Source organism: Heterodontus francisci, chromosome 27, assembly GCF_036365525.1.
Source record: "Heterodontus francisci isolate sHetFra1 chromosome 27, sHetFra1.hap1, whole genome shotgun sequence".
Taxonomy (NCBI): Eukaryota; Metazoa; Chordata; class Chondrichthyes; order Heterodontiformes; family Heterodontidae; genus Heterodontus; species Heterodontus francisci.
In genome coordinates, this window is record NC_090397.1 from 42389635 (window position 1) to 42417402 (window position 27768).

Sequence of the window (27768 nt, forward strand, 5' to 3'; positions counted from 1 at the left end):
AAGGAACAGACCCTTCGGAATGCGAACAGGGAAGAGGAGGGGAGGGGAAGATGTGTTTGGTGGTGGCATCACGCTGGAGGTGGTGGAAACGGCAGAGGATGGTCCTTTGGATGTGGAGGTTGGTGGAGTGGAAAATGAAGACAAGGGAACCCTATCGCGGTTCTGGAAGGGAGGGGAAGGCGTGAGGGCAGAAGTGCGGGAAATGGGGTGGACACGGTCGAGGGCCCTGTCAACCATAACGTTGGGGAATCCTCGGTTGAGGAAAAAGGGAAGAATATCTGCCCTCACCCTTTCCCCTCCCTCCCAGTACCGCAACAGAAACTCTGTTTCTCTCTACACCGATGCTGCTAGACTTGTTGAGTATTTCTGGCACTTTCTGTTCTCATTTCAGAATTCCAGCATCCACGGTATTTTGCTTTTATTATGGTTTGTGATTTTTTTTTTCCTTTCAAGTGCTGTAGTCAGTGCAACCATATTATGATTCTCTTTTCCATGATGCTCCTGACTATCAGATTGGTAACTCTTTTGAGCGAATTATAATTAAATTGAGTATTGCCTGCTCCCAAGTCAGGCTAAAGACTTTGCTTTGCTTCTCTCTGCACAGATGCTGCCAGATCTGCTGAGAATTTCCAGCATTTCTTGTTTTTATTTCAGGCTAAAGACTTGTTACTTTAGTGAAAGACTTTCAATACATTCAACATATTCCCTTTCCTATTGTGCTCCTATTTTCCATGTTGTTTTAATGAAATTTTCTTACAGGCCTCTCTGATTTGCATATATATACATTACTCCATTAAGTCATCACACTCAGGAAGTCTGTAAAATAACCCACCGGTATTTTGAATCTTTTCCTGCTCCTAAACTGTACCCATAGTGATTCCACCTATTAATTATATTAGCACTGATTCATCCTTTCTCCTCTATGATGGTGTCCTTTATTAATATTGCCAACTTAGCCCAGTCATCTTTCAAACTTACTTTCCTTTTTTCCCTATCCTCTATAACAATCCTCTCTCTAGTGTATTTGGTTCCCAAACTTGCCTGGACTGCAATTGCTTCCATCTCATCGCCTTCTGGTTACAATGGTGCTTTTAGTTCCTTTATCATACTCGTAATGCTCTTAGCATTGAACCTGCCACTGCCTTGTCTGGTATATATGTGACTCTAATGCCAAACTGCATGATTGGCTCTAATGGCCTCAGAGCAACTAGTGATGGCAATAAATCCTACCTTGCTAGTGTTCCCACATCACAAGAGCAAATAAATTTCTATAAAGATTCAGCTTATTTCATTATTTTCTTCTCAGTTCCTCAACATATTTTTGTTAATTTCCCACCATTTTTTTACTTGTGAGAAGCATCTTGGGACATTATACTACATTAAAGGTGCGGTAGATATACAAGTTGATAATCTTTCCACCTCCACTTCTATAACATTTGTCCTCCACTCTTTGTACTAGATTAAATCCTTCCACTCTGTTGCATAATTCACTACTCCCAATGCATTACGTCTTCAGATATTTATTTCTGAAATTATATAAAACTGGTAGATATGATTCTCGTTATCACTCAACTGGAATTAATATAACATCAATGTTTTTGTTTGTTTCTCTAGTAATGCAGACTTTTACCATTGTAAAGGTATAGTGCAGAAATATCCCCTTACCTCATTAAGCCAGACAAGTGGAAAATATATTGGCTTCTTAATGTTCAATAATATTCTGCAAAGAAAAATATTTTGTTTGAAAATGTGAAATATCCTGTTTCTTTAATAATGAGCTTGTCACTTGCAGAGCACAGTTTGAAATACAATGCATCTTAACTTTTATTTGGTGCTTGTAAGTGGTACTTTGTTATAATATGTTCCCAATATTCTGCTGGCCGGCCTCTCATCTCCGCCCTCTGTAACCTTCAGTTCCTCCAAAATTCTGCTGTACATTATCTTATCCCATACCTGGTTGTACTCACCTATTAACCACATTCGCTGACCTACATTGGCCCCCTCAGTCCCACAAAGTCTCAAATTTAGAATTCTCATCCTCATGTTTAAATCCCTTCACGGCCTTACCCCCTTCTTCTCTCTGTAACCTCCTCCAGTCCTACGACTCCCTCCCAAACTCCATTCCACTCACCCCGGCCCTTTGAATATTCCTCTTCCCTTCACCCTCAACATTGGCAGCAGTGTCTTCAGCCATGCCAAGCCCACACACTGAAATTCCCTCCACCTCCCACCTCATGCTGCTCCTTTAAGGCCCTCCTTAAAACTCACCTCTTTGACTAACCCTTTGGCACCACTCCCAATGTTCCCTCCTTCGGCTTATTGTTTAGTTCTGCCTCCTTGAACCACCTTGCAACATTATATAAATGAGAGTTATATTGCTGTTGTTGAATGATTACAAAATGCTTGAATTTGCATGATTGCTTTTTGCAATAAATAAAAGTCCTGGCTGAAATCCATTAAAATTTGATATCCTCGAAATACATTTCAAATTTTTTTTTTGGTATAATGAATTATTTGTATATGTTTGAATAATGAACACAAATCAAACGTACTCAATTTTCTTTGATGGTTTAAACATTAAGTTGATTTGTATTCGCTTAGCAACTCTCAAGGTAAATCCAGTGACCTGCAAAGAAGAAGAAATTGTAAAGACATCATACAGAGAAAAAAGATATATTGAATATTGCCAGTTAAACAGTGTGAATTAGATAAATAGATAATCTAAACCTATCTGGGAGTGTATGGTACTGAACAGTGTGTCTCACTGTGAGCTCCTACACTATAGCGTTACAAATTTCAGGTCTGATCAGTTATCCTCTCAGGTTCAGCCTCCCTTCAGCTGCCAAGTTTACTGAGCCCTGGGAAATCATGCCCACAGGCATCAAAGGTTAACATGGTGGTCAAATTGAGATACACAGCCTCACTAAGATATTAAATGATGGGCCTACCTCTGGAGTTGCCCTCCCCCAACCTGACTCTGTTAAAACCAGAAGGAGGCAGGTTGGGGGTTGGGTTTCATATTTTTGAATTTTTAACTCCCCGCCCCTTTCCCGCTCTGCGTTTGGGGAGCGGGGTGGGTGTTATAGTTACTCCCACCCTCTTACTCCTGTTCATAATCTTCCCAAGTGCAGTTAGAACTTGGTCGCTGAAGAAGCATTCTGCTTATCCTAAAGATCTATGACCCCCGGTGGAGAATTACATGCCTTAGTCAATTAATTTCGAAAAGGCATTTGCTGTTTTTAATTAAATATTCAGACATGTGCTATTGTAATCAATCAAAGCCTGTAGAATGATGTCATTCATACACCTGGAAAAATGTTCGTGAGGCCCTCAACAGATGATACTTTTCACAAAGCTTTTAATTAGTGTTTTATTTAGTGCTCATTGCTATAAACAGGACGTAGGATAAATTTATCAGTAATGAGGATACCAGGACAGGGAAATAGCTGAGCTGTGAGGTTCTTGTAATCATTTTCCAACTAATTTATTCTTTAACACTTGAGTAGATACAATTTCTTACTGCTTTTGCTAGAAATAGGCTGGAATTTGTTCAACCACATTAGGGAGGTAAAAAAGTTTTTTGTTAAAAAAAAATGCTATCACTTACAGGTTCCACATCCAGTAGGGTTTCATGTTCTTCCTTATTAGGACTTATCCCATCTATCGCATTCACAACTTCATCACTTGCATACAGAAAGTGGGGGAGTGAAATAAAAATCGGTTTCTCTGAAATTCAAACATACCATTACACTGCAGTTGTGAGTTGCAGTCCAGCTAAATGTCCAAGGGATATTTCACAGAATAGAATTTGAGTCATGTTATAACGTGTTCGGTACATCAACTAATTTTGAAGGAGGAAACTAATAAATAAATGAAAGTTGGACATTGGTCCATCAGGCAAATGATGTAATCACATAATCAAAAGATACAACAACAGATCAGAAAAAGCATTAAATGAGAAAGGCCATTCAGCCTATCCAGACCATTCTTCCTCCAGATCAAGTGCAATCTATTCTGTTGTGAATGCTTACCTAATCTAATCCCTTCCTCATCTCTTTTCTGGTGCATTATTGATTGTATCAGTGCCACTTCTTGCTCTTACCTGAACTGGAAAATTTCATCAACTTTGCTTCCAATTTTCATCCTTCTCTCACCTTCGCATGGTCCAACTCCAGTGCTCCCCTTCCCTTCCTCGACTTCTCTATCTCCATTTCTGGGGACCGGCTATCAATCAATGCCTACTGTAAGTCCACTTGCTCCCACAGCCACCTTGATTACACTTCCTCTCACCCTGCTTCCTATTCTCTATTCTCCCAGTTTCTCCATCTCCGTCATATCTGTTCTCACAATGTCATCTTCCAGACCAGTACTTCCAATAAATCGTCCTTTTTCTTCAACCAAGGACTACCCCTCCACCATGGGGGTTGACAGCTGACAGGACCCTCAACTGTGTTCATCCCATTTCTCACACTTCTAACCTCATTCCTTCCCCTTCAACGCAGAATAACAATAGAGGTCCCCATGACCTCACCTTCCACTGCACCACTCTTCACATTCAATGGATCAACCTCCAGTATTTCCGCTACCACCAAACACATCTTCCCTTTCCATCCCCTTTCAGAATTCCAAAGGAACCATTCCCTCCATAACAGTCTTGTCCACTCTTCCATCACCCCATTCCCACAGTACCTTCTCATGCAAGCACAAGAGATGCAATACCTACCCTTCACGTCATCCTTCCCCACTGTCCAGGGCCCCAAACAGAGATTGACTTGTACTTCTTTCAATTTAATATACTGTATTTGCTGCTCACGATAACGTCTCCTTTACTTTGGGAAGACCAAACGCAGATTGGATGGTCATTTTTCAGAACACCTCTGTTCAGTCCGCAAACGTGACCCTGACTTTCTGGTCACCCGTCATTTTAATTCTCTGCCACACTCCCGCTCTGACTTCTCTGTCCTTGGCCTCCTACACTGTTCCAATGAAGCTCTAGGAAAAGCACTTCATCTTTTGATTGGACACTTTACAATCTTCCAGACTCAATATCGAGGTCAATCATTTCAGATCATAACCATCATTCCCACTTTTATGGACAGTAAGTCCTAGTAATGATCCTGCTGTCATGTAATCACTCCTGCCTCCACTTTATTATAGACCGTCCCTTTCGTCCTTTCCTCCCTTTGACCCACCCCTCTCCCCAAGCCCCATCCTTCCCTGTCTCTGTCCTTCCTTAATAACCTTTTATATCTGCAGTATTTTTCAGTTAGGACAAAAAAATCATCAACCTGAAACATTAACTCTGTTTCTCTCTCCAAAGATGCTGCCAGACCTGTTGACTATTTCCAACATTTTCCGTTTATATTTTAGATGTTTAGCATCCACAGTATTTTGCCTTTCTCTTACCTAATCTACTTTGTCTATCTAACATTAGATCCTAGATTTTAGAGCCATAACTGGTTTCTTTCCTTGGCATTTCACTTTCATAGTCCCCACAGGCCTGGAATCATCACACTACGCATAGCATTGGATTATTGCTTTCTGTTCTTACATCAGTCCTACCTCCCTACTCACAGAAAGGGAAAACTGTCCAGTAAACTGAAATACAGATTTCAGGTGATATTTTGATATTTGTTGATATTTTGATCGCATGAACCTCTATTTACAGACAGAAAACCATAATTTAGAAAATTCAAATTAATCCAACTTTCACAAATGCTTCTGAACTATTTATTTCTACAGAACATGCTCTTTCAGCTCACTGACAAACATGTCCAGTACACAACCTTTTAATGAATGCTTTGGGGGTAATTAGAAATGTATCTTCAATGCGTGGTATGTGGCAGGCAGCAAACACAAAGTGTTGTACTTTCATTGTTTGATCTGGGAATACAAAATAAAACAGACTACATCTGCTACAGTCAATCAACAATTATCTGCCATAAGTCGACATGAGTGTTTGCAGTCTTTTACCTTGGATTTTAGGAGTCTTTGGACTGTCTGGTGTATTTGTAAGTAGAATGTGGTGCTATATTTCCATTTTTTTTAATTCTTTGGTATCTTTTTCAAGACCTTTAAGGGTGGCATAGTGGTGCAGTGGTTAGCACCACAGCCTCACGGCTCCAGCAACCTGGATTCAGTTCTGGGTACTGCCTGTGCGGAGTTTGCAAGTTCTCCCTGTGACCTTGTGGGTTTCCGTTGGGCGCTCTGGTTTCCTCCCACAGCCAAAGACTTGCAGGTTGATAGGTAAATTGGCCATTGTAAATTGCCCCTAGTGTAGGTAGGTGGTAGGGGAATGGTGGGGATGTGGTAGGGAATATGGGATTAATGTAGGATTAGTATAAATGGGTAGTTGTTGGTTGGCACAGACTTGGTAGGCCAAAGGGCCTGTTTCGGTGCTGTCTGAAAATAACACTTTATAGTTGGAGCCCAGACAATCACCCTACAGTTCATCCCTTCACAGTTTCTGTGTTGATGATTTTGGGCATAAACCAAGATCCTTATCACTTCTGAGCACAACACATGCCGATGTTAAATGGAGGTCATTATTCAACAGCACCTTTTTAGTCAGCTGAGCCCATCATATACTTGAATGAATGTTATAATGTTATGGAACACTTCTGTCAAGTAACATAGCATAATATAGCACCACACTCGACTTACAAAATCCCCTTGAATTCTGATGGCAAAATTCCAATTGGAAAACCTCACAAAAAAAAAATAATCAAAGCTAATGTATAATATGTTGTTAAATGATCATTTTTGGTGTTCCATTCACCCAGAATTTCTAAGTCCTAGTGGCAGATTCCCAGCCATTGCTTATTTCCATTTAATGGCCTGCAGTACTTACTCTCTTTACAACTGCTGATATCCAGGATTCCTCCAAAAGTGCAGTTTTGTGAAATAGTCATGTCTTTGCAATAACAGTGATTGTCAAGATTCTCAATCGAAGATCCAAGAGCTCCAGGAGGAACAACAAAACGATGAACAGGAATTCTCTTTAGTAATATTTTTTGTTCATATTCTGCATAGATGGATCTGTGGGGAGAAGGATCAGTAAAAGTGAATTAGCTTTGTTTATCCATTGGAAACAACGGCTAAGATTGTACTCCAGGCAGTCACATACCCTTTCCCTCACAATTAGCAATAACTGCCGTACACAATATTTTATTGTCTATTTTGTACAGCTCTAAGCATACAGTGTGCACCAATGTTCTTCTGGATAGTCGTCTACCTGAACAGCAAGTGGAGCCTGTATTGCAGCTTTAAAATCTATTTGCTACAAACCCCATCACTATCAAAAGTAGTTTGAACAAATTGGTGGTGGGGGAGGCAATAATTTTAACCTGGAGAAGCACGTGGGTTTGTGTGCAGGTGGGGTGAGGTTAAAAGTGGCTTGTCAGGAAACTGGCTCCAACCTGCTGACTTCTTTATTCAACTGGAGCACATTATTCTTCTTGCACAACCTCCTTGTGGCAGCAGCAGGTTTCTTCCTCCTGCTCCTAGGGAATAGTATCTCTCTCCAAATCCCCACAGTCCCCAGAGATACATCAAAGGAGCTGTCAATAAAGCGGGGTGCAGCCTTTCAGTGTTCTGACTGCATGGGCAGGATTTTCCCTGCTGGCTTCAGGACCCTGATGTCAGGGTCAAATGGAGTTCAGAAGCCCAAACTGTGTGGGGAACAGTCACCCGGCTGTGATTTCCCTGAATTGGCAAATTACTGGCCTGAGGGCAGGCTTGTCGTCCAATTAAGGACAGTGGGCAGGCTCTCAAAGCTGGAATGTCAATAGGAGGCCCTCCAGCACTGAAGAAACAGCAGACTGCCTTTTCAAGTAAAAGAGTGGGTGAGGGTGCCCCAAGATGCAGGCGTCCTCTGTCCAACTTTTATAACTTTAAAATAAAAAATGCCCTTAGCAGCCAGGCCACCATTGTGCAGACTGCCTCCAGACATCTGACCTAGACCCGTACACCTCTGGGTGCCAGTAGGCTCGTGGCATGAAATTCCACACTCGCCCCATCGGGGCCTACAAGTGCCAGCCCCATAATCTGCAATTGCTGTCTCTGTGCCAAACCTTCCAACTCCTCCAAATCCCATTTTTGGTTCGCTCTTTAAACACACCCAGTGCTATGCAATCAACGCCAAATCTGGAAATAAAATGATGAGGTAGCTGCCTCAGACAGACACACTGAACTTACTTCCACACGATATCGGCCTGCTTTGCTCCCTTCATGCCTCCAACTAAATATCGGAGCCATGGCTTCCTATTCTGGAAACTGAACAGGGAGGGTCTTTTTACAGAATCACAGAATCGTTGCAATGCAGAAGGAGGCCATTCGGCCCATTGTGTCCGCACTGGCTCTCAGAAAGAGCAATCCCTCAGTTCCATTCCCCTGCCTTCTCCCCACAACCCTGCACATTCTTCCTTTTCATTATAACTGTCTAATTCCCTTTTGAATGCTTCAATTGAGCCTGCCTCCACCATGTTCTCAGGCAGTGCATTCCAGACCTTAACCATTCGCTGTGTGCAAAAGATTTTCCTCATGTCACCTTTGCTTCTCTTACCAAATACTGTAAATCTGTGCTGTTTAGGGGTGTAACAACACAGCACAGCCAGCCTCACAGAATTAGACAGGAATCACATGTGCCATGTCCAAACCCATGCTGTGACTTTTCATCAGGGCCTGGTTGAGATGGATCCTTCACCACCCCAAATTTCTTTACCCCTGGCCACCTAACACTGAACAACTTGATCTGTGTGATAAAGTTTGCATACAGATCTGCTCAGCAGACAAGTGGTGCCCTGGCCTAGACCTGCCTAAAAATGCCAGTTCTGCTATTTTTGTTGTCCCAGTTATAAAGGGAGTCTGTGGGTCCAATGTGTCAAAATCCTTCTGGTTGGTGGCACCACCTGCAGCATTAAAGGCTCCCCAGCTTTATCACGTGCCCAAGGTGTTTTTGTGGTGGGACAGGCTCCTGAAACATCAATTTAGGTTCCTTATTTTCTAAATTATTCTTCATACAAGAGTATCCTTCATCTTCCCCTGTTATCTTGATCCTGGAGTGATGCATTGTAGGGGATGCAATTTTTCAGTTGTGATGTTAAATTGAGGCTTCCTCTGCTTGTTCAGGTGGATGTACAAACTGAAGAGCAGGAATTCTGCCAGTGTACTGGCCAACATTCTTCGCTCAACCGACATCACCAAAATCAGATCAACCAGTCATTCAATCATCTGTTTTTTAGTGATCTTGGTTCAGGGATAGATATTGACCAGGGAGAACTACCCTATTCTCCTTCAAAATAGTGCCACAGAATCTTATCGACATTCAGTAAGAATCACTTTTATTTCCACAAGGACCTCCTTTCATCTCATTTTATACTTTACGGAAGGACGTATAATAGTTGTACATTGAGTGGAACCAACTGAGCCACTCCCATCATCTGAATGTTTTTGTAAGTCCTATAAAATCATAATGTTTTCCTGCATATATCTCCAACTCAAAGCAGAAAGTATAGACATTTCACTGCAGTATTTTAAAAATTTTTTTTTGGATTTCTTAGTCTTTTTATTTGTTTTCTTTGCCTTGATTTGTTTCAAGTGTTTTGTTATTCTCTCCCTCCTCCTGATCACTCTCCAAGCTTTACTTTAATTAAAGCCCCTGTTCCTCCACATTTTCTTTAATTGAACTTCAATTCCTTCATCTTTCCTAATAACCTGTGACTTTGATCCTATTTTGTTTAGGTGCAGCCCATGTCTCCTATACAAAGCTGATTTACCTGGGAACTAGTCAGTTTTTAATGCCACCAATGCCACTTGATCATCACTTGTTAACTAGCCACTTATGTGTTTCCATCATTTTACTTATTAAAGCTCGGGTCCAGTTTTCCTGAGGATGACTCTGAAATACAAATGCTGCTGATGACAGAAAATCTGCAGCTGCCATCTTGGGTGTTCCAGTGCCTGATTGATAAAGAATTTAAATCATTTAAATTTAACACAGTTACATGGCCTGGCCAGTGTTTACCACTTTGAAACAGTTAAATTTGCTTTGGGGACAAGGCTGCTAATGTTTAAAAAGTTCCAGAGAACTGCTAGTGTATATGATCTGTGCACATTTTCAGAGGTACATTACCTGCAAATGTCAGAAGAGAAAAAATACAATTTCTTCTTATCATATATAAATGGTGGAAATGAGCTTGCATCTGTCAAAAATGCAAAGATATATTCGTAAAAAATGACAATTAATGAACACACAGTAACAAGTTCAACAATTTATAGACACCACGAGTATTCAACTATGATTTTATATGCTCAAGAACTCACATGCATAAAAATGGATCCTTCATTCGCCCAACCCTCATCCCTGCCTTAAATCTATCTTCGGAACCAAAAATACAGCATGGTGTTGACATTTTATGTGGCTTCCTTATAAACAACAGACCCACAAACAAGTTGCGTTACGTCAGACTTACAGAGCATCTACTGGAGATAGGTGTGTGAGTGATTTCACAAATTTGGAAAGCCCACAGGCATGGTGAAAACTCTACACGTGGAAGAGTGATTGTAGCCACATGGCAGTTGCCATTACATTTTCTAAGCCAAATAGAACAAAATCCATGAACACTCATCCTTAATGTTTTGTCTTTCTTTCCTTTCATTAACTAGTATGTATGCTTTTTGTCAAAGATGTTGTTGGCCATTTATTAACACCTTCCCAGCTCGAGGAGATCCATGAGGGAAAAGTAAGTAGAATGCACTGGCTAGTTTAAAGTGTGTTATAAGACAGCAATGCAATCAAAGGGTTCTGAGCATAATTAATAAAGTGATCTATAGTTATGCACTGGCTTTTGACTAGCATTCCTGGATAGCTGTTATTTTGGTGGCACAAGAAATCTTCTGTGTTTTGCATTTGTGTTTTTCTGTTTGATTTCATCAACCATTGTCAGAGGCATTTTGGCCCTACTTCATGAATTACCATATATTGGGCATGAGTCTACCACTGCCAAATGTTACAGTTGAGGCTATTTTCATTTTGCTGTTCAGACTCTTTCACTTGAAATCTCCTTTCTCCTCCCCACTTCTATTTTCTCACCTCCCTAAAACCACTTACTCATTTTGAGTGCAGTTCCACAGACATCAGTTTCCTTCCTGTACCTGTGCAAGCAACTCATCTTCATTGGTGATGACAGATAATGAGTGACAATTGATCATTCTGCTATGGGGAACATGAAAGCTGAGCCTAAACTTGGCCTTATAAAAAGTCTCACACACACTGGACAGCAATTGGGCCGTACCTGCTTGAATTTTCCCCTCTAGCCCAGGAGCACTGAGATCCATTGTAGCACCACTTCATGTTGCCATCACAGCTCATGGGATAATTATGGGTAAGGAAGGACATTTGGCTCATCTTAGTTTATCAATGCAGAATGATCCTAAACTTCCTTCATTGCAGCATCCTTAAACAATTCCAGGGTTTTCACCTCTACTGCTATATTCGGGAGTCCATTCCATGTATTAATCATTCTTTGTAGAAGAACTTCCTGATATGAATGCTAAATTTCCCTTTTAAATGGCGAGATAATTCATCTTTCTCATGGGGGATCAATTGTAGTGTACTCATCTACAACCAATAGCGTGACCACTTTTGACTGTAACTGCAGCAGAATGTCAGTGACCCAGACTGTTAATTTGACACTTACTGCTCTTCATGAGCTTTCAATTCTTGAATATTAACTGTCCATAGTGACATAGTCCAGCACAAGATTGATGGGACCCACATCAATCAGAGAACAGTTATCTTGGTATATTTTTGGTCAGGTTTTCAGATCGTCTGTTTGAGTCAGTTTGGATAATGAGTATCATTCTTACCTGTGCCATTGATCATATCACAGTAAGGATCATCCCAGAAAGTGAGTTTCCTAAAAAAAAAAGATAATTATGATTCATGTTGAAATAAAATTAAAATGCTAAATTGGTTAGATTAAAGACAATGGAATGTTTTAAAATGTGCTGCTATAGATTACGGCAAAACTGCTATGAATGGTGAGGTGAGGAGTTTCACATTTTCCTTTTGCATCTGGTTAAATATATACGATCACCGTCTAGTTGTGGATTTATATTGTAGATTAAAGCATATATGCAACTCCACTGATCTATAAAACTTAGGTTGGGCAAAGTAAGCACTGTATTTATTAGCTTGTACATTTGGGCCCTGACTTTGGTTCAGCAAAATGCGATGTGTTTTGTACTGTATTGCAAAACAATCAAAAATTTCAGTCTGCTTTTTCCTTATTACATAAATTTTGAGTGGCACGTGCAATTTAATTTAAAATACAGTTTGAAAGATGCAAAGTTTTGATTAAACTCTATAAGATTATAAATGATTTTGTGCATAACCAAGTTTTTTGGCATGTACACAATTTTAACATTTAAACTCACATTGGAAATCATAAAAGTAAGGTATCTGTTGTTAGTTTCTGTATATTTTTGTAAGAGACTTTCTGTAAATGTTGTGTTTTGACATAGACGCCCAGAAGGCATCAAAATGCATTTTATTTTCCTTTCAGTGGAAGGTGCTCAGAGAATACATGAAAAGATGACTACAACCTCATTTTCCTCTTACTTCTTATTCATCCAGCGGTCAATGATTGCAACTTTGCTAATGTCATCTTTTCCAGTGTACACGTTATAGAATCCATCTGCTGTTCCATTGTACTAGAGGCACAGACAAGTCAAGCACGTTAAACAGTTGCAAATGTATCATTATAAGTTTCAGCTAAAGCACAAGTGAGCAAAGAATTGTCAGAGCAAAACAATTTAAAACCAAACAAAGTGATGGGCCTGAATTTTTCACAGGCTTGCTGCTCTTTTTCTGGTAACCTCTGGGCCACTTCAGAATTTTCCACAGGAAGTGATGGTAGGTGCAGAATACCCCCAGCCCATGTTTGGGCAGATGTAAAATTAAGGACTGGAATAAGTCATCTGAGTTATTTTTTGTTAATTTAGTAATACTGGACATCAAGAATATATTGTATTCCTGTCACATTGTATTCCTAAGGTAGTGGGCAGGGTGGGCGGGGGGAACATAAGAATATAAGAAATAGGAGCAGGCATAGACCCCTCAAGACTGCTCCGCCATTGAATACGATCATGGTTCATCTTCTGCCCCAACTCTACTTTCCGCCCACTCCCCATATAACTTGATTCCCTTGAGCCCAAAAATCTATCTTAGCCTTAAATATATGCAACAATGGAGCATCTGGAGTAGACAATTCTAAAGATTTACAACCTTTTGAGTGAAGAAATTTCTCCTCATCTCGGTCCTAAATGATCGGCCCTTTATCCTGAGACTGTGCCCCCATGTTCTGGATTCTCCAGCCAGGCGAAACAACCTCCCTGTGTCTACCCTATCCAGCCCCTTCAGAACGTTGTATGTTTCAATGGGATAAACTCATTCTTCAAGACTCCAGAAAGTAGAGGCCAAATTTACTCAGCCTCTCATTATAGGACAACCCTCTCATCCCGGGAACCTACCTAGTGAGCCTTCGTTGTACCACCTCCAAGGCAAGTATATCCTTCCTTAAATATGGAGACCAAAGTCCTATGCAATTTAGCAAGTCTTCCTAATCTTGTGCTTCAATCTCCTACAATAAAGGCCTTCCTAATTGCTTGCTGTACCTGCATGTCAACTTTCTGCATTCCTTGTACGAGTACGCCCAAGAGTCTCTGAAAATCAACATTTACAAGTTTCATGTCGTATAAAAAATATTCTATTTTTCTATTCTTGCTACCAAAGTTAATAACCCCACACTTCCCCACATTCTACTCTATCAGCCACCTTATTGCCCACTCACTTATCCTGTCTATATCTCTTTGCAGCCTCCTTGTGCCCTCACAGCTTACATTCCCACTTAGCTTTGTATTGGCAGCAAACTTGGAAGCATTACTCTCTGTCTCTTCATCTAAATATTAATATAGATTGTAAATAGTTGAGGCCTCAGCACTGATCCTTGTGTACTGTACTAGTTACAGTTTGCTAACTTGTAAATGCCCTGTTTATCCTTACTCTCTACTTCATATCTGTTAACTAATCCTCCATCCATGTTAATATATTACCACCAACTTCATGACCACTTATTTTAAGTATTAATCCATAAACCCTATTGCATGGGAATAAAGCTTTAAAGAATTAAAAGATTGCAATTGCACTGGGCAAAGTGGAAAACAGCAAAGAAACTTTTTTTTCAGACAGCATTGTTGGCTTCACTATGTTGCAACAGGTGCTGTAGCGATTTTCCCCTGCATACCCCCTTCGGTCTCTTCCAGCAACACTTCCCATCTGTGCAATTTAAATATGGCAGTCTGTGCTCCTGCATCCATTAAAATTTGCCGAAAATTGAAGTGAGAAAGAAAAACGACTGGACATATTCTCAAAGTAATGTTCGAAATAAAATAAGACAAATATTCTGATTTTTCTCCAGTGGTGAGCTTTGTCTGTCCAGACTCCTCCACATGATTTTCGGACCAGTATTTAATCATTTGCATCACATGTTGAATTTCCAAATTTCTCGACAGCTGAGACTCCAAAAGCGGGAACATAAAATCTGAAAGTTAATCCTTTAATACTTACTGGGTAAAATATACCAGTAGTTATGTCATTTACATTTGCTGCTTCCAGTATTGGATCTTCATATCCCCAAAGTAATTCCCTCACTGTTCTATGCTGGAACAAGGAGGCATTTGCCTTTTTCAAGATATTATTGACAATGCCATGAATTATGTTGGGATAAACAGATGGTGCAGCCTGTAAAAAATAGAAATAATACATCAGCATTCAGCAACTCCTGTACACAGAATTTCTATCATAATGATGGTCTTATTTGCTGTCATCCATCAGATACATTACATGTACAAGAACTGCTTGATACATAAGAGAGAACGTTGTCTGACATTTTTCACCCACTGACTTTATTCTGATGTGATCTTTGAATCTCACCCTGTCTTTGGAAGTGTTGTTCACCAATTAACATGAGAAAACTTACCCCAGTTTATTTCTGGAGTCTGACTCTCAATGTTTTCTCATTTTATTTTTAGGAAACTGATGAGGCCATTTCCCCAGCATGCTTACGATTTTTTCACACTTCAACCCCACCTTTTCACATTCCTGTTCAACTTATTCTGTCTCTTGAGGTAGCATTTTCATTGACTGAGGGTTGCTAATCGTGGCTTATGCCATGATATCACTATGGGCAAGGCAAGGAGGCAGCCTCAAGAACTACCCTCAGTCAGTACGGGGAGTGAACCTTTGCTGTTGGCATTATTTTGCACCACACGCTAGCCATCTCGCCAATTGAACTAACTCAGCCCCACTTCTACAATTCCATTACACTTTGAATTAAAAATTCACCTGACTAGCCTTCTTACTTTTATTTTCATCATTTTTAATGTGAATAATTTGGAGCAATTATGTCAATTCCTAGCAAAGTCTTGAAAACTCTAATAGGTCATCTCAAGGTCTTCGGGAAAATGGTGTTGAGGCCATGATCTGGTTGAATGGCGAAGCAGGCTCAAGGGGCAGGATGGCCTACTCCTGCTCCTATTTCCTATGTTCTCCGGAAGCAAGGGTGTAATTTTGACTTTGGCCTCAAGTATAAAACATATAACATCAGTTCAGCCTCCCATGACACCTCTCTCCCAAGTATAACTTCCAATGATTTCAATGGAAATGAGAATAGGGAGAGATGTATAACAGGGGGCTGAATCAATGATGCCCATTTTACACTATCTCCCAGAGTCAACATAACCCTTAAAGACTTTCCTAATGACTTAAAATCCTGATACTCAGAATCATCATAGTTGCTCACCTTTAGACCCACTCAAGGATGAGAGTATTCTTACTATGAAACTGAGTTCAGAACTACACATGTTGGGCTAAATTTTATTTGGGCACCGAGCGGGGCGCCCACATTTAGCGGCCGCCGCAGAGCCCCCGCAATATTACGCGCGGGGGCTAATTAGAATCACGGCGCTGAACCGCCCTCCCCATATTACATGGGGAGAGGTAGGACATTCGGCACAGTGAGAGTTTTTCTCAGCTGTGCAGCAGGTCCTGGGCCCTATTTTAAGTGCAGCAGCACCTGCTTCCTGCTGACCTGCTTCCTTTACACAGAGGGTGGTGAGTGCCTGGAACTTGCTGCCAGGGGAGGTGGTGGAAGCAGATACGATAGCGACGTTTAAGAGACATCTTGACAAATACATGAATAGGAAGGGAATAGAGGGATATGGGCCCTGGAATTGCAGAAGGTGTTAGTTTAGGCAGGCATCAAGATCGGCGCAGGCTTGGAGGGCTGAATGGCCTGTTCCTGTGCTGTACTGTTGTTTGTTCTTTGTTCTTTAGCTGTCAAAGAATACTTAGCTGACTGCTGAAGAGTGGGGCTGCTGTCAATCTGGCAGCGAGCAGAAAGTGCTGCAGAAATCCAGCACAGGGCGGCACAGTGGCGCAGTGGTTAGCACCGCAGCCTCACAGCTCCAGGGACCCGGGTTCGATTCCGGTACTGCCTGTGTGGAGTTTGCAAGTTCTCCCTGTGTCTGCGTGGGTTTTCTCCGGGTGCTCCGGTTTCCTCCCACAAGCCAAAAGACTTGCAGGTTGATAGGTAAATTGGCCATTATAAATTGTCACTAGTATAGGTAGGTGGCAGGGAAATATAGGGACAGGTGGGGATGTTTGGTAGGAATATGGGATTAGTGTAGGATTAGTATAAATGGGTGGTTGATGTTCGGCACAGACTCGGTGGGCCGAAGGGCCTGTTTCAGTGCTGTATCTCTAATCTAATCTAATCTAATCTAACCCGCGGTGTCGAGGGGCTGGTAAAATTCAGCTCGTTATATCAGCACATTTGTTATTCATTTGTTCAGTTTTTGCCTATTTCAAGAAATAGGTTTCAGAGTTGGCCAGTTGGAAAACTAGCTCCACAGTCAAACTCTGCATTGCTGTAACGGCAGCAGAATCCATACAATAAGTACTTTACTACTAAATGCAAAGCAATTTTTTTCGGCAACTAAAGATTCAACCAACTCTTAAAAATGAGATGTCACTAAAGAGAAGCTATGCAAAGAGAAAGCAACATGAAAATCTTTCCAGAGTTGAACTTCTGACTGTTTAACAGATGTGTGGCATCACAGCATAAACAATATGTAAAAATCAGATAAGAGAATGCATCTGACTTTCAACATTTAAATATAGTGATATAGGGCTGCCTTCCGACATGGAAATGCTGCCACACAGCCCCCATGATATTACGCGTGGGGGCTCATTCAAATAGAGGGGCCGGAGCGGCCGCCTCTGATGACATAGAGGGTCGGCCGCCACCGCAGCCCCCGGCAACGGTGTCCGGCACCACCGTGCAGGCGCCAGCGCCATTTTTAAAGGGCTCCAAGCCCTTCAGGTAAATTTAAAAAAGTATAGGAAAATTTTTATTTCTCAAATAAAAAATTAAAACATGCAGGCCCTTTCCCAACTCCCACAATGCTGTGTTTACTGTCTGCTGTGTTTGTAATGTATTTTAATCCCTGCACGAACTTTGCCCCCCTTTGCCCTTCAGCCCCTTCTCACCATCCTCACAACCAATAGGTATACGTTTCCCTGCTCCCCCCCACCCCGATCATTTTATTTCTCCCCCCTCCCACTAGTGTGTCACCTCAGAATTCTTTACGGTTCTGAAGGTGCGCGAATTGCGATCAGCGGACGGAAAATCGGCGTGGGATGGCCGCCATCAGCAGGTAAGGTCATTTACATCTTATTAATGTTCATTTAAATATTTATACACCACACCAAGGTTCCCCCTGCCGCCACTAATATGCGGCGGGCCCTTCTCGACGTCAGGGGTTGAGGCGGGCCTCTCCCGGCAGAATTTTACAGACCACCCCCTCCAACCCCACCCCCCCCCCCACCACGACCCACAGCATCAAGGGGCTAGTAAAATTCAGCCCATAATTTTTTAGTGTATTCTAAACGTGTATTTGCCATTGTATTAGTTATTTACGTAAAGGAAACCTCTCTCTTCAGTCACGGTTTCCACTAAAACAAGATGCCCATGTTGTTTACGATTTATAAATATCATCATTATGTGCACATATTAAGTGCAGAATCTCAGTATCAGTGTTTTGTCACCTCAATTTATTTCCTTTTGTTGATTGATTTAAATAAATATTTCCAACAAATATTGCTTACTGCAGCAGCAAGGTTGAGGGCTGTAATACTGTCTGTTTCTGAGCCATTTGACATGCTTGGCTGAAAGACAGCTGAATAGGGCTGTAGATAAGATATCGTGTAATTATCATTTACAGTAATGTTATCCTTTGGGAGTTGCCGCACCCTGTAAATAAAACAAACACAGGAAAAACAGTGAGCATTGCATTGAGAAACAATGAGGTGTGGAATAACAACAACTTACATTTATACAATAACTTTAATGTGGTGAATATATGAAAGTGCTTTATGGAGGAGAAATGAATACCAAATAGCAACAGGAGAGTTAGAGGAGCTCTCTGAAAGTGCAATAGAAAAGTTATGTTTTGGCAAGGTTTTTAAATGCAAGAGAGGAATTAGGAAGGTGAGGTTGATTGTGGTGCACAGAGGGAGAAAAATGAATGGAGAAGCCTGAAAATGTTGAGAGGAAAAGTCCTGCATGCAAGGGTGCATACGAATGAATGTTGCAGAATTATCACCATAGTGAAGCTCAAAGGGAAGAACAGTAACTCTCATTAACAGAGCAGAATGAAGCCACCAGTGCTGGTCAGATGCTATTGACATTAGTTCTATATTTGTTTTTCAGAAGACTTCGATGTATCTTTAATATGGTGTAACTATTATCTGTTGGGTATATAAATTTGAGAAAAGTGTATGCTTATTTGAGCTAATCCAAAAAACATGATTTTTTTGCAACATACATATTTAAAGTGTCACAGACATGCCAACTCTCATGATTTTGAAGTAAAATTGAGGCCAATTATGCCAACTACACTGTCTCATTAATCAGGAGACATTTAATAATCAAGAGGTTTGCTTTAAAAATCACGAGTTTCCATTTTTTTCAACCATAAACTAATATAGGTTGACAGTTGGTTTATATACCTCATTAGCGCCTTCTTTAATCTCTAATAGGTCACATGAAGTTACACATAGTCCTGCAGTTTAAATATGGTTATAAAAGTAGACCCAGAGTGTGGTGTTCAAAGATCCTTGATCTTCACACACCCCTCTCCCCATTTAACTTTCCTCCTGCTTCCATTGCAAATTAAAACTGATTAACATTCCCAAAAAGAAGGAAATGGAGCTCAATGCTTTTATATTTGTTAGTTCGGAAGTTTTGGTCACCAGAAAGTGAACTCTGTGCATTGGGTCCCTGGGTTAACATTGCTAAAACTGTCTTCATTATCCTGTCAATTGATTTGTAGACTTAGATTTTCATGCATTCATAATTCTATTGCTGGCATACAGTAGTAGAGTTTACAATTATAAACACGGGAATCCACAGTATAGATGTCACTCTCTTATTGGGCCAAGTGCAAAAGCACCAAATGAAAAAGCCCATTTAGTTACAAGTGGAGACCTGATGACAGCATCAAGAGCCAAGACAAACTAGGTCTCCAGACTATGGTCGAGATTTTGCGCCGGGTGGACGGAGCTGGCCACCGACTTAAAAGTCGGTGGCGAACCTGCTTCCATTTGGCCTGGGGATCCGTCCCACATTTTACGGGTCCCTGGGCTTTAATTGTCCTGAGGCGGGATTTCCACCCGCTTGAGGGAGGAAGTCGTGCCTCATTGAGCAGCCGGTCAATTATCGGACCGGCAGCTCTTAGTCCCAGCAGCGCCACCGGGAGCGGTGGCCACTGCTGGGACTGCAGCCTCGCTGAGGCCATGGAGACCGGAGTCCAGGTAAGTTGGGGTTTGCCTCGCCGGGCTAATTGGTCGCGCCCCTGCGAGGTAAGGGTGGTTGTTTAGGGGAAAGGGGGGGTGGTCTTATGTCCTGGGGGTGGTTGGGGAAGTGGGGTGGCCCTCAATTGGGCACCCTGTGCCCATTTGGCCGCCCCCCCCCCCCCACCCTGGTGCACTGAGAGGCTGCCAGGTTTCATTGGGCAGCCTTTCATGTCTCCCGGATGCCCGCTTATCATTGGATAAAATCTCTGTGGAGACAGGTGAAGGCCCTTAATTGGCCGTTAAGTGGCCACTTAAGGGCCTTGATTGGCCTGGGGCAGGCGGCCCATTTCCCCCCCACCCCCCATAAAGGGGGGGCGGAGGTGGGACCAGGTCTGGAAGGCCTCCCAGAGCCTCCCATTCAATTTTACACCAACCCCGCCCCCCTCACCCCCGCACCCCCGCCACCATCCGACTCACTGGGGTGGTGTAAAATTACGGCCTATGGGTCACCTATATTAAAAGCTCATCAGTGGTGTTCCATCCCCATCAATATAGAAACATATAAAAATAGGAGCAGGAGTAGGTCATTCGGCCCTTCGAACCTGCTCCGCCATTCAATACGATCATGGCTGATCGTCCAAACTCAGTAACCTGTTCCCACTTTCTCCCCGTATCCCTTGATCCCATTAGCCCTAAGAACGATATTTAACTCTTTCTTGAATACATTTAATGATTTGGCCTCAACTGCTTTCTGTGGTAGAGAATTCCACAGGTTCACCACTCTCTGGGTGAAGAAATCTCTTCTCATCTCAGTCCTAAATGGCTTAGCCCTTATCCTTAGATTGTGACCCCTGGTCCTGGACTCCCCCACCATCGGGAACATCCTTCCTGCATCTAGTCTGTCTATTCCTGTTAGAATTTTGTAGGTTTTGTCGCCAGATGGCTAACAGCTAAGCATCTGCAGAGCATGAAGGGAAAAATAGCCATCCTTACACAAGGACAAGGACTGTGAAACAGCTGCAGTTGCAGTTTAATTAACCCAGCCTGCTGAATAGGCAGTGTGTGATAAGATGTACTCCGAATGAGACTGTGAGTGGTTGTGAAGGTTGCTAGACAAGGATAGATAAGAACAAGGCCAGCAGATGTATTTTGTTTTGCTTTGCAACTAGCACTGACTCCAAGCTATGGGTGTACGTGACTAAGAACATTCTCGATGCTGAGAGCAACTGATAAAAAGGGGACAAAAACAAGAAATGCTGGAACCACTCAGCAGGTCCGGCAGCATCCGCGAAAAGAGAAGCAGAGTTAACGTTTCGGGTCAGTGACCCTTCTTCGGAACTGACAAATATTAGAAAAGTCACAGGTTATAAGCAAGTGAGGTGGGGGTGGGGCAAGAGATAACAAAGGAGGTCTAGATTGGACCAGGCCACATAGCTGACCAAAAGGTCACGAAGCAAAGGCAAACAATATGTTAATGGTGTGTTGAAAGACAAAGCATTAGTGCAGATTAGGTGTTAATACACTGAATATTGAACAGCAGCAAGTGCAAACCTGATAAAAAGGGGAGGCTAGGAGCAGAAAAAGAAGACCTGCAGGAACAACCATCGCGGAAGGGAACCCTGAGTCTTGTGATTTCGAACCCATCGGGAGGGAGACTGACTAAGTCCAAGCCGTGAGTCTTGTGATTTATTGTAACAAGTAACAAGTAGTTTAACAAGTGAAATAATGAGTAGCTTAATAAGTGATCGAAGTATCAATAAAAGTGTTTATATGAAGTATCTCATGCAGGTGTCTTTTGTCCACCACGTCAGTTGACACCCTAGTTTGAGGATCAACAGTTTCTATGGGATCCCCTCTCATTCTTCTAAACTCTAGCGAATATAAGCCTGATTGACCCAATCTCTCTTCATATTTCAGTCCCGCCATCCCAGGAATCAGTCCGGTGATCCTTCACTGCACTCCCTCCATAGCAGAACATCCTTCCTCAGATAAGGAGACCAAAACTGCACACAATACTCCAGATGTGGTCTCACCAAGCCCTTGTATAATTGCAGCAAGACATCCTTGCTCCTGTACTTGAATCCTCTCGCTAACTCTTAACTGCCTGCTGCACCTGCATGCTTACTTTCAGTGACTGGTGCACAAGGACATCCAGGTCTCGCTGCACCTCTCCCTTTCCCAATCTATCGCCATTCAGATAATAATCTGTCTTCCTGTTTTTGCCACCGAAGTGGATAACCTCACATTTATCCACATTATACTGCATCTGCCATGTATTTGCCCACTCACTCAACCTGTCCAAATCACACTGGAGCTTCTCTGCATCCTCCTCACAGCTCACACTCCCACTCAGCTTTGTGTCATCTGCAAACTTGGATATATTACTTTTAATTCCCTCACCTATCTCATTATCATATATTGTGAATTGCTGGGGACTTAGCACTGATCCCTGCGGTACCCCACTAGTCACTGCCTGCCACTGGGAAAAAGACCCGTTTATTCCTACTCTTTGTTTCCTGTCTGCCAACCAGTTCTCTATCCACGTCAGTATTTTACCCCCAATCCCATGTGCTTTAATTTTGCACGCTAATCTCTTATGTGGGACCTTATCGAAAGCCTTCTGAAAGTCCAAAAACACCACATCCACAATAGTGGGTATCTGGAATGAGCTGCCTGAGGAGATGGTGGAGGCAGGAACAGTAGCGACATTTAAGAGGCATCTGGACAGATACTTGAATGAGCAAGGCATAGAGGGATATGGAATTAATGCAGGCAGGTGGGATTAGTATAGATAGGCATTATGGTCGGCATTGACGCGGTGAGCTGAAGGGCCGGTTTCTATGCTGTCTGACTCTATGACTCTGTGACTCTATGACATCCACTGGTTCTCCCTTATCTATTCTACGAGTTACATCCTCAAAAAATTCCAGTAGATTATCAAGCATGATATCCCTTTCGTAAATCCATGTTGACTTTGTCTGATCCTGTCACTGTTTTCCAAGTGCTCTGCTATTACATCTTTTATAATGGACTCTAGCATTTTCCCCACAACTGATGTCAGGCTAACTGGTCTATAATTCCCTGTTTTCTCTCTACCTCCTTTTTTAATATAAACCATCCTGGTAACAGAAAACCATATAAGCAGATAGAATTTGTTTGTTGCTGGAATGTGCATATCAGGCTTAGCTTGCAGTCTGATACTCTGTAAAATGAATCCACAAGCACACCCAGTTTAGAGGATATTCAAAAAGTTAGATCTGTAATATTACCACTGTGTTGGGTCTTATTTTGCTTTGCTTGTGTCACAGGCTTGGCCAACACAGTCAGATCTTGCAGCTGGGAGTGTGACTTTTCTAGCTGGAGATAGAGGGCCAGCCCTCAGCAAGCCGGACTACTCTACAGCACCCTCCTGAATGTGATTAGCAGTCTTTTTATTGTTGGTTTGAGGCAACATTTGAAAATGGCCAAGCTGTACTGCCCAGAACATGCAGAGATTCCATTAAAAAGCCCAACACGGCCAATATTTCCAGCATGTAAACCATAAAATTTTATTTACAAAATAGGTGCTGCTGCTGCTGCTGCTGCTCAGACTTTTAGCGATTTGAGTGCCAAAGATTTTGGAACATCTTGAATTTGACACTTTGGTTTAAAATCGGTGGTTTCAGATGTTTTAATTGTGTTTCAGTTTCTAATCAAGCTCATTTTACCGATAAAAGATTTAACTCGAGAAATTAATTCACTATTATTTTTGTTGTTGCCAAAATAAGGAGCAAAATTATTGGGACTGAAATCATTAATATTTAAGTTACTCCCTGTCAGTATCGAGAACAAACATGTTCGGCATGGGCAGACGGAAAGTAAACCGTACTCTGTTCAAGGTCGACCATGATTCTTTACCCAAACTTGAGAAAATAATCTTTCACTGCACCACTGGAATTTTATTGCTTCCACACTCACAATCCTGTTAAGCTGTTGCGTGAGATTTGTGGGTGTTCTGAATTTGGGGATTTTATGCTATGGCCTACATTCATCAGGATCTGATTTGAGCTTAGCTAATCTGAGTTGTAATAGAATCCTTTCACTTAATAGCAGAAACTTTCATCTTGGTTGACATTGATGTCACTTGGCTTATTTAATTAACTGGTACTGTTACGACCGAGGCAGGAGGAGTGCATTGTCTTTTCTAGCTCCACTTCTCCACAAGTCATAACATATATTTAAACGTTTACCTAGTTACCGGTACAGCCAATCATACACTTTATTTTTTATCCCAGAATAAAATACTCCAACCAGGTTTCTTTAACAAACAACAAAACTTTCAGTTTACTATAAAACAAGACTTAACCAGTAATGAAGCAAAGCATTAACACACAGACTGAAATGTGAAAGTTCGCTTTTTAAATTACCCAATTACATTCACACACACTGGAAAAATACAGAAATTCTCTCTGCAGAAGTCTATTACAAAAAAGGCAAAAAAAAAAGACTACTTGGCCAAATACTTGCTAATTCTTGACACAAAAAAAGATATGGAAGGAAGTTAGTTGTCCCTTTTATGGTCTGGCGTCTGGGTACACGGAGACGGGTCACTGGGATTGTTTCAGAAGCAGTTCGTTCTGGAGATGTTGAGAATTATTCTAGTAGGCTTTCCAGAAGAATGTGGCACCGGGGTTATTCTGCCAGCACATACTTGAATCACAGGATTTTTCTCAGCTTCTCAGGAGTTATGCAGCATCAGGGATTTTGGCTCTCCCATTCTGTATTTTGGCAGGATTTCTTCAGAGGTAGAGAGGAGGTGAGCTGGGTGGTTTCTTTTTTCCTTGGCAGGAAAACACCAACTGTCTTCAAACAGTTCACACCCCCCAAAACAATGTCCAAACTCCAAACAGAGAATCAACCTCCTGATCTCCATAAACCTTGACATGTGGCTTCTCTGTAATCATTTTTTCCCAAGTCACCAAGGATTCTGTTGTTTTCTGAGCCCAAATCACAGGTGGTTTCCAACACAGGTGGTTTTCAGACAACATATCAAGTGTACTTTCAGTGAACTTGGTAAAAAAAAAACACATCCATGGAATCTTTTCAGTTTTAACACATATCCTCAAAAAAATTAAAAAATGGAAGTACTTTTGTAACACCTCCATCCTTGGAAGAATGAAGTTTCATTACAAAGAGTGAAAAAACAGAAGATGAAAAGTATTAAAACACATTTACGCATTCATTCTCATTCACTCTTTACCTGTAGCTAATACAGTTCAGCTTTCTACCATCTTTGCATTCAGATAAATCAAAGCAAAGTTAGATTCTAGACAAAGCATCTGCAAATACATTTTTTTTCCTGCAATGTGGATAATCTTTAAGTAATAAGGTTGTAATAGTAAACTCCATTGGAATAGTCTGACATTCTGGTTTTTGAATTTTTCCACAAAGGCTAGGGGGTTATGATCAGTATATACCTGTGTCTCTGTAGTCATGGCAGACATAGACTTCAAAATGCATAAGAGCTAGTAATAAGCCCAGGGTTCCTTTTTTCATGGTTGAATATCTTTTTTGGTGTCGATTTAGCTTTTTGGAAAAGTATCACACTGGTCTTTCTATGCCTGATTCATCACCTTGTAACAGTTGCTACTTTGAAAGGCTTAATGAAATTTGGAGCAGCCAAACTGGTTCATTAATTAAAATGGTTTTCAGCCTCTCAAAGGATTCTTGGCCCTCCCCTGACCAAACTACCTTGTTTTTTTTTGTAGCAAATCTGTCAGTGGAGCAGCTATAGCATTAAAATTTGGTACAAACTTGTGGTAGATATCACACATCCCCCAAAACCTCATGATTTCTTGCTTAATCTCAGGGGTAGGGAACTCCACCAATGCTTGTACTTTTGTTGTTCTTGGCAACACTTGTCCTTGCCCTACTGGGTAGGTTACTCTCACTTTTACAAATTCACTTTTGGCAAGGTTTATCACTAAATCAGCTGATTGTAATTTTCTAAACAGAGCTTCTAGTTGTTTCAAGTGGTCCTTCCAAGTATCACTGTATTTCAGCGCATCATCAAGTTAAACTACACAGTTAGGAATCCTTGGTTCATTAGTCTCTGAAAAGTGGCCTGGGCTTTTTTTGGCCTGAATGGCATCACTCGGCATTGGAAAAGACCGTCTGGTGTGACAAAGGCCGACATTTCTTTAGCTCAGGGTGTTAAATGAACCTGCCAGTATCCCTTTAACAAATCTATTTTTGTAAGAAACATGGCACTGCCCACTCTGTCAATACAGTATTCCAAGTGAGGAATTGGGTAGGAGTCTGCCTTTGTTACTGCATTAACATTTCTGTAGTCTATGCAGAATCTAGTTGAACCATCAGGTTTAGGCGCCTACACAGCTGGGGAACTCCAGCTGCTTTGACTGGGTTCAATGAGGTGGTTTTCTGGCATGTACTGGATTTCTGCTTTCACCTGGGCCTGTTTCTCTGGACTTAAGCGATAAGATGCTGTTTGAAAGGAAAGGATTCCCCTACATCACATCATGTGTGGCTAAGGTTATACATCCTGGCTTGTCCCGACAGACTTCTTTAAATGTTCTGAGTAGCCTTGTTAGGTCTTCTTGTTGTTCTGCATCTAAATATGAAAGCATAGTGTCCAATCTCCCTAACAATTCAGTATTAGCCAACTGGATAGTAGGAGGTTCAATTTGAGAATTGTCTGGGCCTCCTTCTGCCTCATCCTCATTATCCCTTTCATCCTTCACTGCCCTTACCTCCTGACATACCTGTGCTTGCTTATCCTCCTCCCAGCAATGATATTGTTTCAACATATTGATATGACACAGCCAATACTTTTTCCAGCGATCTGGGGTATCAATCAAATAACTTACTTTACCAATTCTTTTGACCACTTTATATGGACCACTGAACATTGCTTTCAGCAGTTCACCCTGTAAAGGCAGTAATACTAACACCTCATCCCCTAGTTAAAATGTTTGGGTCTCAGCATGCTTGTCTGCCCATTTCTTTAAGGCTGTTTGGGAAGCTTTCAGGTGTTCCTGAGCCACTTTGCAGGCTCTCATGAGCCATTCCCGGAACACGGATACATAATCTAGCACAGAAGATTTGTCCCTCTGTTCTAAAAACTTTTCTTTAATTAGTTTTAGACGACCTCTTACCTCATGTCAGAACAAACAAAGAACAAAGGAAATTACAGCACAGGAACAGGCCCTTCGGCCCTCCAAGCCTGCGTCGATCCAGATCCTCTATCTAAACATGTCGCCTATTTTCTAAGGGTCTGTATCTCTTTGCTTCCTGCCCATTCATGTATCTGTCTAAAAGACGCTATCGTGCCCGTGTCTACCACCTCCGCTGGCAATGCGTTCCAGGTACCCACCACCCTCTGCGTAAAGCATATCCCCCCTAAACCTTTCCCCTCTCACTTTGAACTCGTGACCCCTAGTAATTGAATCGCCCACTCTGGGAAAAAGCTTCTTGCTATCCACCCTGTCTATACCTCTCATGATTTTGTACACCTCAATCAGGTCCCCCCTCAACCTCCGTCTTTCTAATGAACTGATGTCCATGAACTAATTCAAAAGGACTAAAACTGGTAGACTCATTAGATGAATCCCTGGTAGCAAACAAAATACATTCTAGCCCTTTATCCCAATCATGGGGATATTCATGACAATATGCCCTGATCATTGGTTTGAGGGTCTGATGGTACCTTTCTAAAGCCCCATGTGTCTGTGGGTGGTATGCTGAAGATTTTAACTGTGTTATACCCAAATTATTCATAACTTCCTGGAAAATTTTGGACATAAAATTGGAACCTTGATCCGACTGAATCTCAATCAGTAATCCATGTCTAG

At 41.7% G+C, this 27768-nt stretch overlaps 1 protein-coding gene across 1 annotated transcript in view; it reads right to left on the reverse strand.

Moving 5' to 3' along the window:
- Positions 1-27768, reverse strand: part of cd36 (CD36 molecule (CD36 blood group)) — a 45232-nt gene that overhangs the window by 12929 nt on the left and 4535 nt on the right. Inside the window, exons 3-11 of the mRNA XM_068059650.1 lie at positions 18230-18374; positions 14630-14803; positions 12623-12714; positions 11869-11918; positions 10133-10202; positions 6851-7038; positions 3608-3726; positions 2553-2626; positions 1666-1720 (exon numbers count right to left, since the gene is read on the reverse strand). Of these exons, the coding sequence (XP_067915751.1) occupies positions 1666-1720; positions 2553-2626; positions 3608-3726; positions 6851-7038; positions 10133-10202; positions 11869-11918; positions 12623-12714; positions 14630-14803; positions 18230-18374 (967 nt within the window). The remainder of the gene's footprint in view (positions 1-1665; positions 1721-2552; positions 2627-3607; positions 3727-6850; positions 7039-10132; positions 10203-11868; positions 11919-12622; positions 12715-14629; positions 14804-18229; positions 18375-27768) is intronic.